The sequence below is a fragment of the Chiroxiphia lanceolata genome, chromosome 17 (assembly GCF_009829145.1).
Source record: "Chiroxiphia lanceolata isolate bChiLan1 chromosome 17, bChiLan1.pri, whole genome shotgun sequence".
Lineage (NCBI taxonomy): Eukaryota > Metazoa > Chordata > Aves > Passeriformes > Pipridae > Chiroxiphia > Chiroxiphia lanceolata.
The window spans coordinates 8,048,225-8,060,681 of NC_045653.1; the positions used below are offsets into that span (position 1 = coordinate 8,048,225).

The 12,457-nt window shown below is 38.4% G+C and overlaps 1 protein-coding gene across 2 annotated transcripts in view; it reads left to right on the forward strand.

Moving 5' to 3' along the window:
• Positions 1 to 12,457, forward strand: part of GNAS (GNAS complex locus) — a 140,138-nt gene that overhangs the window by 86,771 nt on the left and 40,910 nt on the right. The window contains exons 3-4 of one of the 2 annotated variants that reach the window (XM_032704623.1): positions 1,395 to 1,449; positions 1,534 to 1,653. In XM_032704623.1, coding sequence (XP_032560514.1) covers positions 1,395 to 1,449; positions 1,534 to 1,653 — 175 coding nt within the window. The remainder of the gene's footprint in view (positions 1 to 1,394; positions 1,450 to 1,533; positions 1,654 to 12,457) is intronic. The other variant, XM_032704624.1, reaches the window with a different exon arrangement.

The following is a 12,457-nucleotide window of genomic DNA, read 5'->3' on the forward strand; positions in this document are numbered from 1 at the left end:
TGTCTGCGTCTGCCTTGTTATTTAAGCAGTACTTCTTTTTATTTTTTTTTTTCTGCTGTTCTTCTGCATTCCTGGTCGGTGAATGTGCTTTCAGTTTCGTTTTGGTTGTTGGTTGTGAATAATTATAGGAAGGAAAAAGTGACAAAAAGCATTTGCAATGTGTTTGCTGAATTAACTCAGTAAAGTGAGATATTCAAGCTGTGGTCTTTAAGCCGAAACTGTGAGTTACTACCTTTAAAAGGGTGAAAAAAGGAAAAGTGCTGTTGGTAGTTCAAAGTTTCTGGGATACTGAACTGGAAAATCTTAGTTTTCAAAAGGATAAAAAAAAAAATTAAAAGTTGGTGTAAATATTCAGATAATCAAAGTGTTCTAGAAAAGCAGTTTAATGAAGATTAAAAGGTCACTGAGACAATTCAGCTGGATTATTTTATTAATGACATGGCTAACTTTGTATACCTCAAACTAATAATTTTATGCTGTTTACAGCAAGAAATTAATAATGTAAAATTTTTGTCATAGTACCTTGCAATTAAGTTACAGTTTACAGACTCAATACTAGTAATGCTTTGAGGGTGCTTATTCCTGGTTATACCAGGAATATACCAGGAAATGTTGAATCATGCATTGCATGGACTGCACTATACAGCATTGAAAGTAACTGTTGTCAGATTTGACACTAAATCCAGTAAAAATGCAGCATAACAATGATTTGCACTCTTACTTCAGCCTGTTAGGCTTGTTAATTTGACTGCAGTGAATCCCAAATGATAGTGCTTGTTCCAAATGGGGTTCTAGCCTACTCCTCTCCTTGTAGTCAAGAGATAATTGTAGATACTTGGATTAACCCTTTACTATTTATTTTATGTTTTGTATCCAAACTGTTGGTTTCAATGTCTCTGTCATGTTGAGCTCTCTGCTTTATCCTGTTCTGCTGTGGCATCGTTTTGTGCTTTAATGCTTTTTTTGTACTTTGAGGTTGTTTGGTCTCCTTTCGTTTGTTTCTAATTTTAATAACTTACCCCTTTTTTTCTTTCTGTTTGTTTCCAGTTTATACATTTCTAAAGAACTTCCATTCCTGTCTAGTGTTTGCATTCAAGTGAATCAAAATCTGTTTGATTTTACAGAATGTCTTAGTCCCGGTCTAAAGCTGTAATAAATTTTTATTTAAGCATAATTAGCTGCTGATTTTTGGGTGCAAATAGATGTTACTGTTTAAGTAGAGAAGTTTTGAGATATTTAATCAGGTCTCTGTAAAAGCCTTCAGTGACTGAAAGCACTTCAGTCAATAGGGACAATAAAGTTTTGATAGAGTATTTTTCAAGTTCATGTTCGGTTTTAAAAAGATATTCTGCTTTTGTGGCTTCTGAATTTAATAATGTATCTTTTTATTACAGGGAGAAGAAAATGAAAATCCAGGATATTAAAAACAATATTAAAGAAGCTATAGAGGTAAGCTTAGGAGCCATTGTTTTTACTTATTCAAAATGGCTGTTTAGACACTCTCTGCAGTACTTTACTTTTTTGTCTTTGCAGACAATAGTGACAGCAATGGGCAATTTGGCCCCTCCAGTGGAACTAGCCAACCCAGAGAACCAGTTTCGAATCGACTACATCTTAAATTTAGCCAACCAGATAGACTTTGATTTCCCACCGGTGAGTAACCCCTGGCTGCAGCCAGGCCTTTCTGCACAGGGTTGTATTTCACTGCACTGGAGTAAATATTTCCCCAAAACAGTGGGCTGCTCTTTGAGAATTACTGAAGGACGTGCCTTTGGTCAGTGCTAATCAAGTAAGTGTCTGACGACAGGGCCAGAATGTTCAACTGATCCTTTAGGAATGCAGAAACCTTTGTCTGCTTTTCTGCTTTTTGTGCTCTGTGAAATTATCAGCTACAGGTGCACACGGATGGACAGTGCTGTTAGAGTTTGGGTATTGTTGGGAATTGCCCTGCCCAGAAGGAGTGAAGATGCACTCAGCACTCTGTTGATGATTAGCTGGTGTTCAGTGATACTGAATCTCTCCCTTTTGGAAGAACAGTGGAGTTTTCTTGCTGATTCAGACTCTGTGTCAGCCAGACTTTCTACAGAGGCTCCACGCACACGTCCTTGCCTCAGCCCTCCCAGTCTAGTTAATCATTCAAGGTGCCAGCAGACCCAGAGTAAATGCACAAAGGATAATTATTTAGTTGATGATATAACTTTGTGCCCACTCACTGTGATTAATTTCTCCTGTATCTCAAGCAGGCTAAGTAGCAGAAGCCCATGAAAATACAGTTTGCAAACACTGAACTCTTCAACACCGAGAAGATACTTTTATTAATTACCATGAAGTACCTTATACTTGCAGCAGTACAGCAGTGTTTCAAAGCTGGTATTTCTCTCTCTCTGCAGTGTTCCAGGGGGCTGAGGGGAGGATTTATGGTGATGTATCAAAATCATGATTCATTTACACCAGAATTTTTTGTCCATCTAGGACTGACCAGATGCTTGAAATGAAAGTGCAAGTGCAAATAGCAGTAAGATGTGGGATAGTTTGCACCACAGCAAGGTTTTGTAACTCTTGATTTGTAAACATTATTGAACAAACTACTCTGTCAAACCAGTGACAGTTACCTTTTCCATCTGTTGCCGCTTCTAGGGGTTTCACTGCTTTGATCAGCCTTTCTTAAAAGGGAAAACCCAAACAATCAGAAACATACTTTGTATACAAGGCAGAAGTCATGTGGTATTAGCAACTAATTGGAAATACTGTAATCTTCAAATCCAGTAATTTTCAAAGTTCAACAAGTACAGACAGGTTGATGGAGGGAGGGGTGTATAATTCTTCTCTAGCACATAAAATGTAGTAATTGTCATTTTGTCTTAAAGCATCTTAGATAAATTGGATATTTTGAGATTTTTAGTGTGACACCTCTTTAATTTACACATTTGTCAGTGTTATCCATGGGAATACTTGGTCCCTTCATGGATGACCTCCACTACTAAGGGCACCAAAAACCCTCATGCTTTGAATATAGTTTCAGGAGAATACTGGAGAGAGAAGACAGTGGTTCCTTACAACAACTCATGTGCTCCTGAACTGGCTGGGTGCCCACAGCTCTCCTGCTGCCATTGTTTGTGATAGTTCAGGTTGTGAGCTGTAACAATGCTGTAACAAGTTCCCGTGACCTGCCTCGTACTGAAATACTTGGTTTTCCTTGTCTCTTCTGTCTTGGGTTTTTTTTTTCTTCCATTCAGTTGGAGTGCAGTGGGGTTTCTTAAATTTTTCTTTTCTCTGAAAGCAAGGGGTAACTGCGTAGGGGTAAGTGAACAAGCCAAATATGTATGTGTTACTTTTACTGGTTTTTATATAAAAGTTATTGTTCACTATGTATTACATCTGGTAGGATACATGACAGGAAACCCTTGCTGTCTAAAGCAGTAGAAACATACTTAAAAGGTGCATAAGTAATTTCAAGTTCAATGAAGAGTCTTTGTGTTGAATGACACACAACTTCAGGAATAAGAGTGCTCCCATAAAACTAGTTTTTCTTCTCTGAGCAAAGGCATTGTCTTAAATTTTTAAGCCCTGAGTCTACAGAGCTTTAGGCGTGTGCATAACTTTGACTAGTGGCTTCCTTCTTGGGCATGATTAACTATTTCATATGTAAATGTTTGTAGGGTTGAGGTTTTAAACTGGATGTGCATTAGCCACAAATGTTGAAGGACTACTGTTGGCTCTCTCTGCCCTGGGTGATTACATAAGTGAATATGTCTCTGATTTCTGAGCTTGAATGTAGGTTATAGTCCTTTGGTACATGAAAAAACTGAACCTGCATTTTAATTGCATGATTTAAATTCAAGTTAAGGTCTGGAGTGTCCCTGGATGCCAGCTCTCAGTGTGTAGTGTCAGAAATCACAGTCCTTGGGTACCTCTATAGAAATAATTTTGACTTCGTTACAGATTAATTAAAAGTATTTTGAAGAAAAATAAGTTTCTGTAAGTGGAAAGAATAGCCTTGTGGATAGTTATTCTTCACATCTAAGGAAATCTTGATTATCTACTTCCTCCTCGAGTACAGCGGGAGAAGAATTTCATAAACTGGCAGGTGAACTTTTCCTGTCTAGAGTATGGCTGTAGGAGGAGGGAGGGCAATTTTTAGCAATGTTAGTCCTGTGTGATGCTGACTGTTTTGAGTTGTAGAACTTGCTTTCTGCCTCCTCCATTTTCTTCATGGGGAATCCTATTTCAGCTGTTTTGAGGACATGCTTTCCTCAGTATCGTGTTTGATGCTGCTCCTCTCTGCTGTGGGAAGAACAGGAAGGTAGGGAGAAAGAACATTTATTACCAAGGGGGTATTCTTTGGGGACTGCAAGTCCTTAGCACTGTACTCTTCTAAATATAAGGCTGCTTTGCTTCCCTTTAAATGCCCTTTTCCTAAACATGAATTTGCCAAGCTCTCCAGAAGGCAGTGCACAGACGTACAGGGATCAGCACCAGGATCATGGAGTTTCTTTTCCAGCTGCAGGAGGTCTTCTTTAGAACATGAGGCCTCCTTCTATACATGTTGGAGTAGTTAAAATGAAGTTTAGAATACACCGCAGAATTTGTGTTTATAATTCCCTATTGCACAGGTGGAGGTAGAATTCAGATATCCAACCAAGGGTCAGTGTGGTGTGAAAGGCAGCAGAAAGTAAAGAAAAATGTGGGAGCTTTACAGTGAGATGCCAATACAGGGATCTGCCTCCACGTGTAATCTAGGATTCAAAGAGCAACTTTTGTATTCTGATATTCTAATTCTTTTCTTAGTCTGTGTCTCCATCTGTTTGCTTTTGCAGTTTTTGACTTAGAGGAAATGTGTGTCGTTTGTGTAGACCATATTGTTCTGAATGAAAAAAACCTGAAAAACAACAGCTTGAGTTAAAATAATGGTACAGTGCAATGCTAGGTTAAACAATTCCCTTCAAAGTTGGAAATTGAGTATGTTGGAGATCTATTAATTCAGCACACTTGGTATTAAGAAGTTAGATTTCTTGAATACAAGTAGTAGCATGTGGGGAAAGGAAAAGGGTAGTACTGACTGAAAAGAATCCTGTCCACATAATCATGCCGGTGTTTTAAAATATTGCAATATTTTGTAGGTAAATGTGTAGTTGAAGCTTCCAAATGGCATTTCCATCACTGTTGTCCTTTGATGCATTTAGCTCAACACAATTTTATGTGCGTGTTTTCAGTGTCAAAAAGAACCTCAGAAGTAGTTTCAGTAATTAAGGCTAGCTGTATATCTGTCTCAAATGTCGGGTGATGTTGGGTTAGCTGGGTAATAAAGGTGATATTTTTATTCCTCTTCTGCATACCAGACAGTGGTTAGGATATTTTCTTCATCCCCAGTACTAACTAAAATAGTAGCCTTTTTCTCATCACTTTCTTTTGCTCTTACTTTTGGAAGAGGGAGGGAAATTTCTTTTAGAAGAGGGAGGGAAATGTTATCATTATGTCAACATTTCACACTCCGTGATCAACCAAACTGAACCAAGCTACAAAATAAAACCTCTTTATTTTGGGTCATAGTCCCTTTATAATTCTCAGGTTTTAATGAAGTATTAAAAATAGCAGGGCAGGATTTACGACTGCCTATTTTTAATTGGTCTGGACTCAGCCGAGGAAGATGTCTCTTGAAAATACCATTATAAATTCAGCAAGATGGTATTCAAAAAGTAGTAGAATCAGAATATTAGCTGTTGAAAGGCAGAATAACAGGGCAATGACTCCAGCCTATATCAAGGCTGTTTAGAAGAGATGTGATCATTTTTAGGGTGTTGATGAAATTGTCTGCAGGTCTCTTGGTCCCCATCTATTTTTTACTACACTGCTCCATTGTAGTTATTTTGAATCTCCCACTGCCACTGCTGCTGAATAGTTTTATTCTGGTTTCTGAGTGGTGTCCTTGAGGCCAGGCTTTACCACATGCTGGCTTCAGCCTCAAAGCCCAGCTTAGCATCCCGTGTGCCCACAACCATCCCTTCCCTCTCCTCCACACCATGATGTGCCACCCGCGCTTGGCCAAAAAAACCTCCGGTGGGTCGCCGGTGTAAATCAGACCATTGAACCAGTGCAGGTTAAAAATAACCCTGGTAACCCTTACTCCTTCACTCTTCTATTTTGGGGAGATTATTTTTAACAGGGATCAGTTTTGAGGGCAGATTTACAACCTGGCCCATGGGCAGTGTGGTACAAAGGGGGCGGTGCACGGGGTGTGATGCATTAACGTGCAGCGGGGTCAGAGAGTGGGGTTGGAGTCCTTAAAATGATTTTGCCACCAAAATCTTCAAGAAGGTAACAAGATAATACAGTCTCAGTAAGAAAAGATGTGAACCGGGATCTCTTTGCTGCCAAAAATGTTCCTTAATCATGTGGGGAACAGAACAAAATTATCTGTCCCTGCTGATAATCACCCTGATGTGTATAATGATAGATATATTATTATTCCTCTCTAAATACATCATGGAAGAAGAAGAGAGCTGTTCTGGTTTGACAGCATCACTGGCTTTATAATGTAATGACAAACATACTCAGTGCAGTGGAGGACATTTCCCATGGGGATATCTCAAATGTCACAGATTTTAGGGTGTGGAAATAGGCAAAATATTTTCTTCAGTGAATACACTCATGGGAAGCTGGGAAGGGTGGGAGACAGAGCTTGGTTTCTTGGGTGTCTGGATAATATTGTATGCAATTTGGATAGTTACCACAGAGAGAAAATACTGGGGCTCCAGCATTTTCTTGTCCAAATTCTCTTTATGATTTTGAGCAAGACACTTCAATGTCCTCTATACTTTTTGGTTTTAGTGCCCTCTGTATCTTTTTACCTGTAAAAGAGTGATAAATATGTATCTTCAAGTTGCATCTTGAGGTGCAAAATTGGTAGAAAATACAGATACGTAAAGTATTTTTACCTTGAGGATGTTAATGGTGTTAACAGAAAGGAATGGGAAGTCTTACACACAGTATCAGTGATGTGGTGCTACATCCTCTGAAATAATCCTTGCTTACTCTTTTTTAAATCTCTATTATCTCATCTACAGAGCATCTCCTCCTTAATGGGCTTCCAGATAATCCAATTGAGTTTACCTGGTCAGAGTTTAACAGGACTTATGTAAAGCTGGTTCTCCTGTGCTTTAATAGCAGAAATAAATTCTTGAATACAGTTTAATTAAAGAGTTCTTTTGAAGCCTTCTTTTAGTATAGAGTCTGTGAGGCAGCCACTTGGTTTCATTTCTGTTTCTCATAATTAAAACATGTATAACTACTAATGATTTGCAAATTAATCTCATGAAATCTCTAATTTTTGTCCACATGGGTAGATGCCTGATATGACTGTTTTATTCTTGATATATGACTATCAATATCTAGCAAATTTGTACATTGCTAACCTGTTTATTGGCAGTGATTTTTTTGTTGTTGTTTTTTTATTATTTCTGCCCTTTGAATTCTGCAGTGCTTTCACTGAGGTTTTCACATAGTTCTGTTGAAATTCCACAAAGAATTTCCTTAAATTGGAGAATGTGCAGTCCAGGACTTTAGACAATGTGCATTATCTGCATATCTTTTCTGTAGTGCAGCTGCTTTTATAGTACTAAAACCCCACCCTATATTTTGCTTTATTAATAATTTATTTGATTAGCATTTGAAGTAGATGCTAATGATTTATTCTGAACTTGTACTTTTATCCAGTAAAGTCCCACTATACCATACCATATTTATAGGTTCAGAAGTTCGTGCTTAAAAATTCATTTGAAGAAATCGTGACTTGATTTCTCTTGATGTATCTTCTTTGTTTTCCTCAGAGCAGTCTTCAAGAACAAGAACAGATTAATTCAATTTATGTTGAAATAGAAGAGCTGTCAGCTGAATTAAACAGGAAATAGGCCTAATTTAATATAGAAATTCTTAAGCATTTTCTGGTTTTAATCACAGTAAGAGACTATCACAAAATATTGGTGTATGCATAGATGAAATAAAATTATACCTGTGAGCCTCCCTGGTACTGCAATGCCTTGAGAAGAGTTTCTGTAGGGGCTTTATGAAGACTGAGCAACATGTAAATGTGCTAATTGCCTTGTAAACATGGGTTTGGGGCACACAACAAAAATTGCCCTTGGTCTTTTTGTACAAAGACTTGGAAATGTGTTGGTAAACCTGCTTCTAAAAGAGTAATGACTTTGGCTTTTTAATTTAATTTATGTCATGTTAAATGAGTAAAGGTTGAACTTGGATGAGCATGGAAGTAGCTAAAAAGAAAAAAGTGAAAATTATTGTGATCTGTTTTACATTTTGATTCTGTGGAGTAGTCTTTGCTCTTTTTACATGTGCTAAATGTAAAGTTGTTTTTCAGTTTTCCAGTACCAAATACAATCTGTTATAGTGTGGCTGTGTTGTGCAAAGTTACCTTTTCCCATGTAGCCATCTGTGACTTCCCAACAGGGAGACTTTTACATGGAACAGTGCAACAGGGAATGTGCCTCCTCCTTAGTTTATGAAGTTATGACAGAATTTAAGGGACATGTCAGGTCCCAAATCCTGAGGGAAATCCATGAGCACAGGCTCCAGACTGGGAGGGAAGCTGGTGAGAGCTTGTGTGGGATTGAAGGTGTGTGGATGGGCAGGTCTTTGCTTCTGTATTTGCTCTGTGTGTGACTCCAAGGTCTGATCCTACCACAGCTCTGCTGGGCCTGTAGCTGACCCTGGTCAGGGTTTTCAGCTTGTCTTTGGATAGTACATGACATTTCTTCAGTGTTCCAGTAAAATTTAAGACTTTTTTTTAACCTCCCAGGAAACCCCAACAAATAAACAGAACTTTCAGTTAATCTCTGAAGTATATGTGAGTTAGATTTTTCTTTTATGTAAATTGTATTATGAGTCTACGAATACTTTTACGAACACAGAGTCTGCTTCTTCAGAAAGGTTGTAAGATGGTTAGTGAGCTGTCCTTAGGATTTGTGTTAATTGAAAATGAGGAGAAGTATTTTATCTTACACCCTGTTCTGCTGGTGGAAGTTTCTGGCAAAACCAGGCTTTTTGTTTCCAGCCTGAAAGGAGGCAGCAAAATTGCAGTGTGTGGTCCCAGGTGTTTGTTCTTAGCACCTTGTAAGGCAATCGGGTCATCTGATTTGACTGTTCAAGTTTACTATATATTCATTGAACAAAAAGCAACTAAATGATGTGGTACAAAAGATATTTTCCAAACCCTAATTTAAGGCTCAAAGGAAATTTCTCAGAGTTTTATTAAACTTTCCTTCTTAGCCAGAGGTCTACAAAAATAGCTGGTGGATGAACTGCCTCTGTTACTGCTCTCCACTGCCCCGGGAGAGTGATGGAATGGGGGAGAAGATTTCTTTGTGAGCCTTTTATGCTACCAGTAAGTTTGATCCATTAATGAATTGCCTTCTTTCCATATATTCCACTCTGAAGAAGCAGAGGAACACTGTTCAGTTTAAAATTGCAGAGGAATCTTGGTGGAACGGGGAGCAGGGAGCACATATCTACCAGCTCCCACCTTGGTGCTCTCACTAGAAGTGAGTTCTTCCTCCCTAAATTGCATGAGGAGCTGTGTGAAGGGATTCCATCCGAGCTGTTCTAGTACCAGCAGATTGAGCTTCTGTGCAATGAAAGTAGAAATAAAAGAGAAATAGTGTAATATTATGTTCCCGAGGACTTTTAACCGAAGGCACTTTGTAGATTGTGGGTAAGGATTTGTGTGTTGGCACATTTCTCAAATGCTGTGGTGTTTTGAAACTCTTAACAAAGGGGAATAATGTAAGCTCAAACTTGACAGAAGTTTCTTAAATAAAAATTTGCTTCCCACTGGCCATTCCTTGCAGCAACATCCAGTTTAATTTGTGCTGGTAGAAATGTGAGGTTACTATAAGCAGCAACCCAAAATATTTCAGCATCATTCTTCTTTTCTAAGCGTGAAAAACTGTTGATAATGAGACTGAATCCTTGCTGAAAATATTTCTGACTCAGTTATGGGAAGTGCTGAGTACTCTGGCCTCTCCCAAAGAGTTTTGTATTCAGCTCTGGACACATGCCAGTAACTGGAGAATATCTTCAACTATTTGTAGGTATGTGTTTCCTTTGTGATATCATCAGCATATTTTCCCTAAAATAGCAAGCAATAATTAACACTTGTTCACACCATTAGGAATGCAGATGTTTCCCTATTCAAGTAAGTGGCTTATTAAACTGTCTGATTTGACAAATTTAACACATTCTGGTATCCCTGCACAAACACAGCGGGAATGAAAAGACACCATGAGTTTCCTTCTCCCAGTGGCCTTACAGTCAGTAATAGTCACTTGATTTCAGATATGAGCAGTGAAAAATAAATCAATTTGTTGTCTATTTATCTCTCCTGGAAGGAGAAAATCAGCTTGTGCAGTTTGTCTTGGAATGCAGAGAGCTGCCCTGCCATCCTGTGACCTTGCCCTGTTCCAATGTGGTCGGTCAGTGGAATGCAGCAGAACTGCCTGGCTGTCAGGAAAGGAAAGTTCCTGTGCCCCCACCTTGCAGAGTAGGTCTGTAAAGGGGTTTGAAACCAGTGGTCAGTGTTATTTTTAAAAGCTGAACACACTGGGAAGCAAGTGTCCTCTGAGATACAATTTTACAGTTAGAAGCTGGCTTGGTTTGACCTTTAATCATTAGGTTTGTAAGTCAGTGACCTATTTAAAACTCTTATTATGAAATGTGTAACTCCATGGGACAGTGAACTTTGCCCAGGAATTGAATCCCAGTTTTAACCACAGCATTGTGTAATGGTTGTACACACCTTTTAGTAGGTAAGGCTTTTTTTCTATGGCATTGACTTTTGCTGGAATTAGTAAATAAACTGTTCTAATGGAGGATCCACCCTATATTATATTCTACAAAGAAAAGGTAATGTTGCATGTCCGTGCTAAGTTTCCTGTGACTTTGGTGTCACAGTGGCAAGAACTCTGCCAGTGTTTTTCCCTGCCAACATCCTAATGCCTATAAAACATTGCTTCATAAACATTTTTTTCAAAGTCTCTTGAGTATTTATATATCTGGAGGGAACAAAACCTTGTAGACAGTATGTCCAGTTATTCTTTCATTTTCTGCTAGTATTTTATGCTTTTAGAATGCCTCTCAAAAGCAGACCTTGGCTCCTTTATTTTTTCCCAGGCCTGGAGTTTGTCTCTTGAGGATTATTTTTTTTTTTAATAACCAAAACGCTCAATCTCCAAGTTCTTTAACACTTGCTCTGGTTTGACTTTTATCAGACCCCCTGTTTACCTGCTGCCATTTATTAAACTTGCTGAAATTTTCCAATACAAGTAAGTTTTAAATTTGATTAGGCTCTGCAATGCCCCTTTTCTAATCGAGAATTGTGGCAGCAAGATCTTTCTGGAACAAAGTACTCTTTTCCAAGCATCCCTTTCACATGATGATTTCCACTGGGGGTTTTTTTTCTCTGGAGATCTGTAAGTGAATACAAGTGATTTACAAATGTTGCCTATTGACTCATTGGATTGGGAAGCTTTCAGCAGGTGGAGAAAGCTTCACCTAATAAATAAAACATTAATCATGAGATACATTTCACATAAGTATGACTTTCTAAGTATTGTGATGATATGGTATGATGAGGGATGAGGCTTCCTCATCAGCAGCAAGTTGTGATCCTTGATCCTTCAGTTATCTGAGACCAGAGAAGTTTTACCAGGGCAGATGATTTTCTCTGAGTTTTTTATAGTTTCTGTAGCCTTTTTGTTCAGGATTGTGCCCAGAAATCAAACTGTGCCCAGCCCAGCCTGAGCAGATTCGAAGTCAGGCCCTGTTTGTTCTGCTCAGATTTCTGTTACGTTGGCATTCTTTTCCCTACTTGAGGATTTCTCCCTCTTTAGGGTTATGTTGGTGCTTCAAAAAGTGTAAAGTCTGTTCTGGTGGTGGATAAATGCTCCAATCCTGACACAGTGCTTAGGAAGAACTTGCTTCTCACCTTCCTTGGTGGTGCCATCCTGTCACCACTTCTGTTGACTCTTGTTGCTTTACACAGCTTCAGCTGTAGTTTAAACAGGATCTTGGGTGTGTGTTGTGGAACTGCAGCATTTTTTATTTTTTTTTTTAATGGAAAATGACATAATTTGAATTTTCTTTTTTTTCAATTTTAAGTATGCATAGGCCAAGAATGGATAGTATGAGCATATACTGCAAATGCTATGGAGCGTTTGGAACCTAACATTTAGATCCTGTTTGTTGTGGAATGTCATCTCAAACCAAATTGTTATTTAGTATTATTTGTTTATTTTAGCTGTTTTGTGAAGAGTTCCATTTTATAGGGCAAGGAAAACCTGTGTTGATGCTGCTGTAGAGTCTGTTATATTAGAATGTGCCAGCAAATGAATCAGTGTTGTGGAAACAAGAACCAGACATGTAAGGACTAGTTTTCTGGATATTTCTT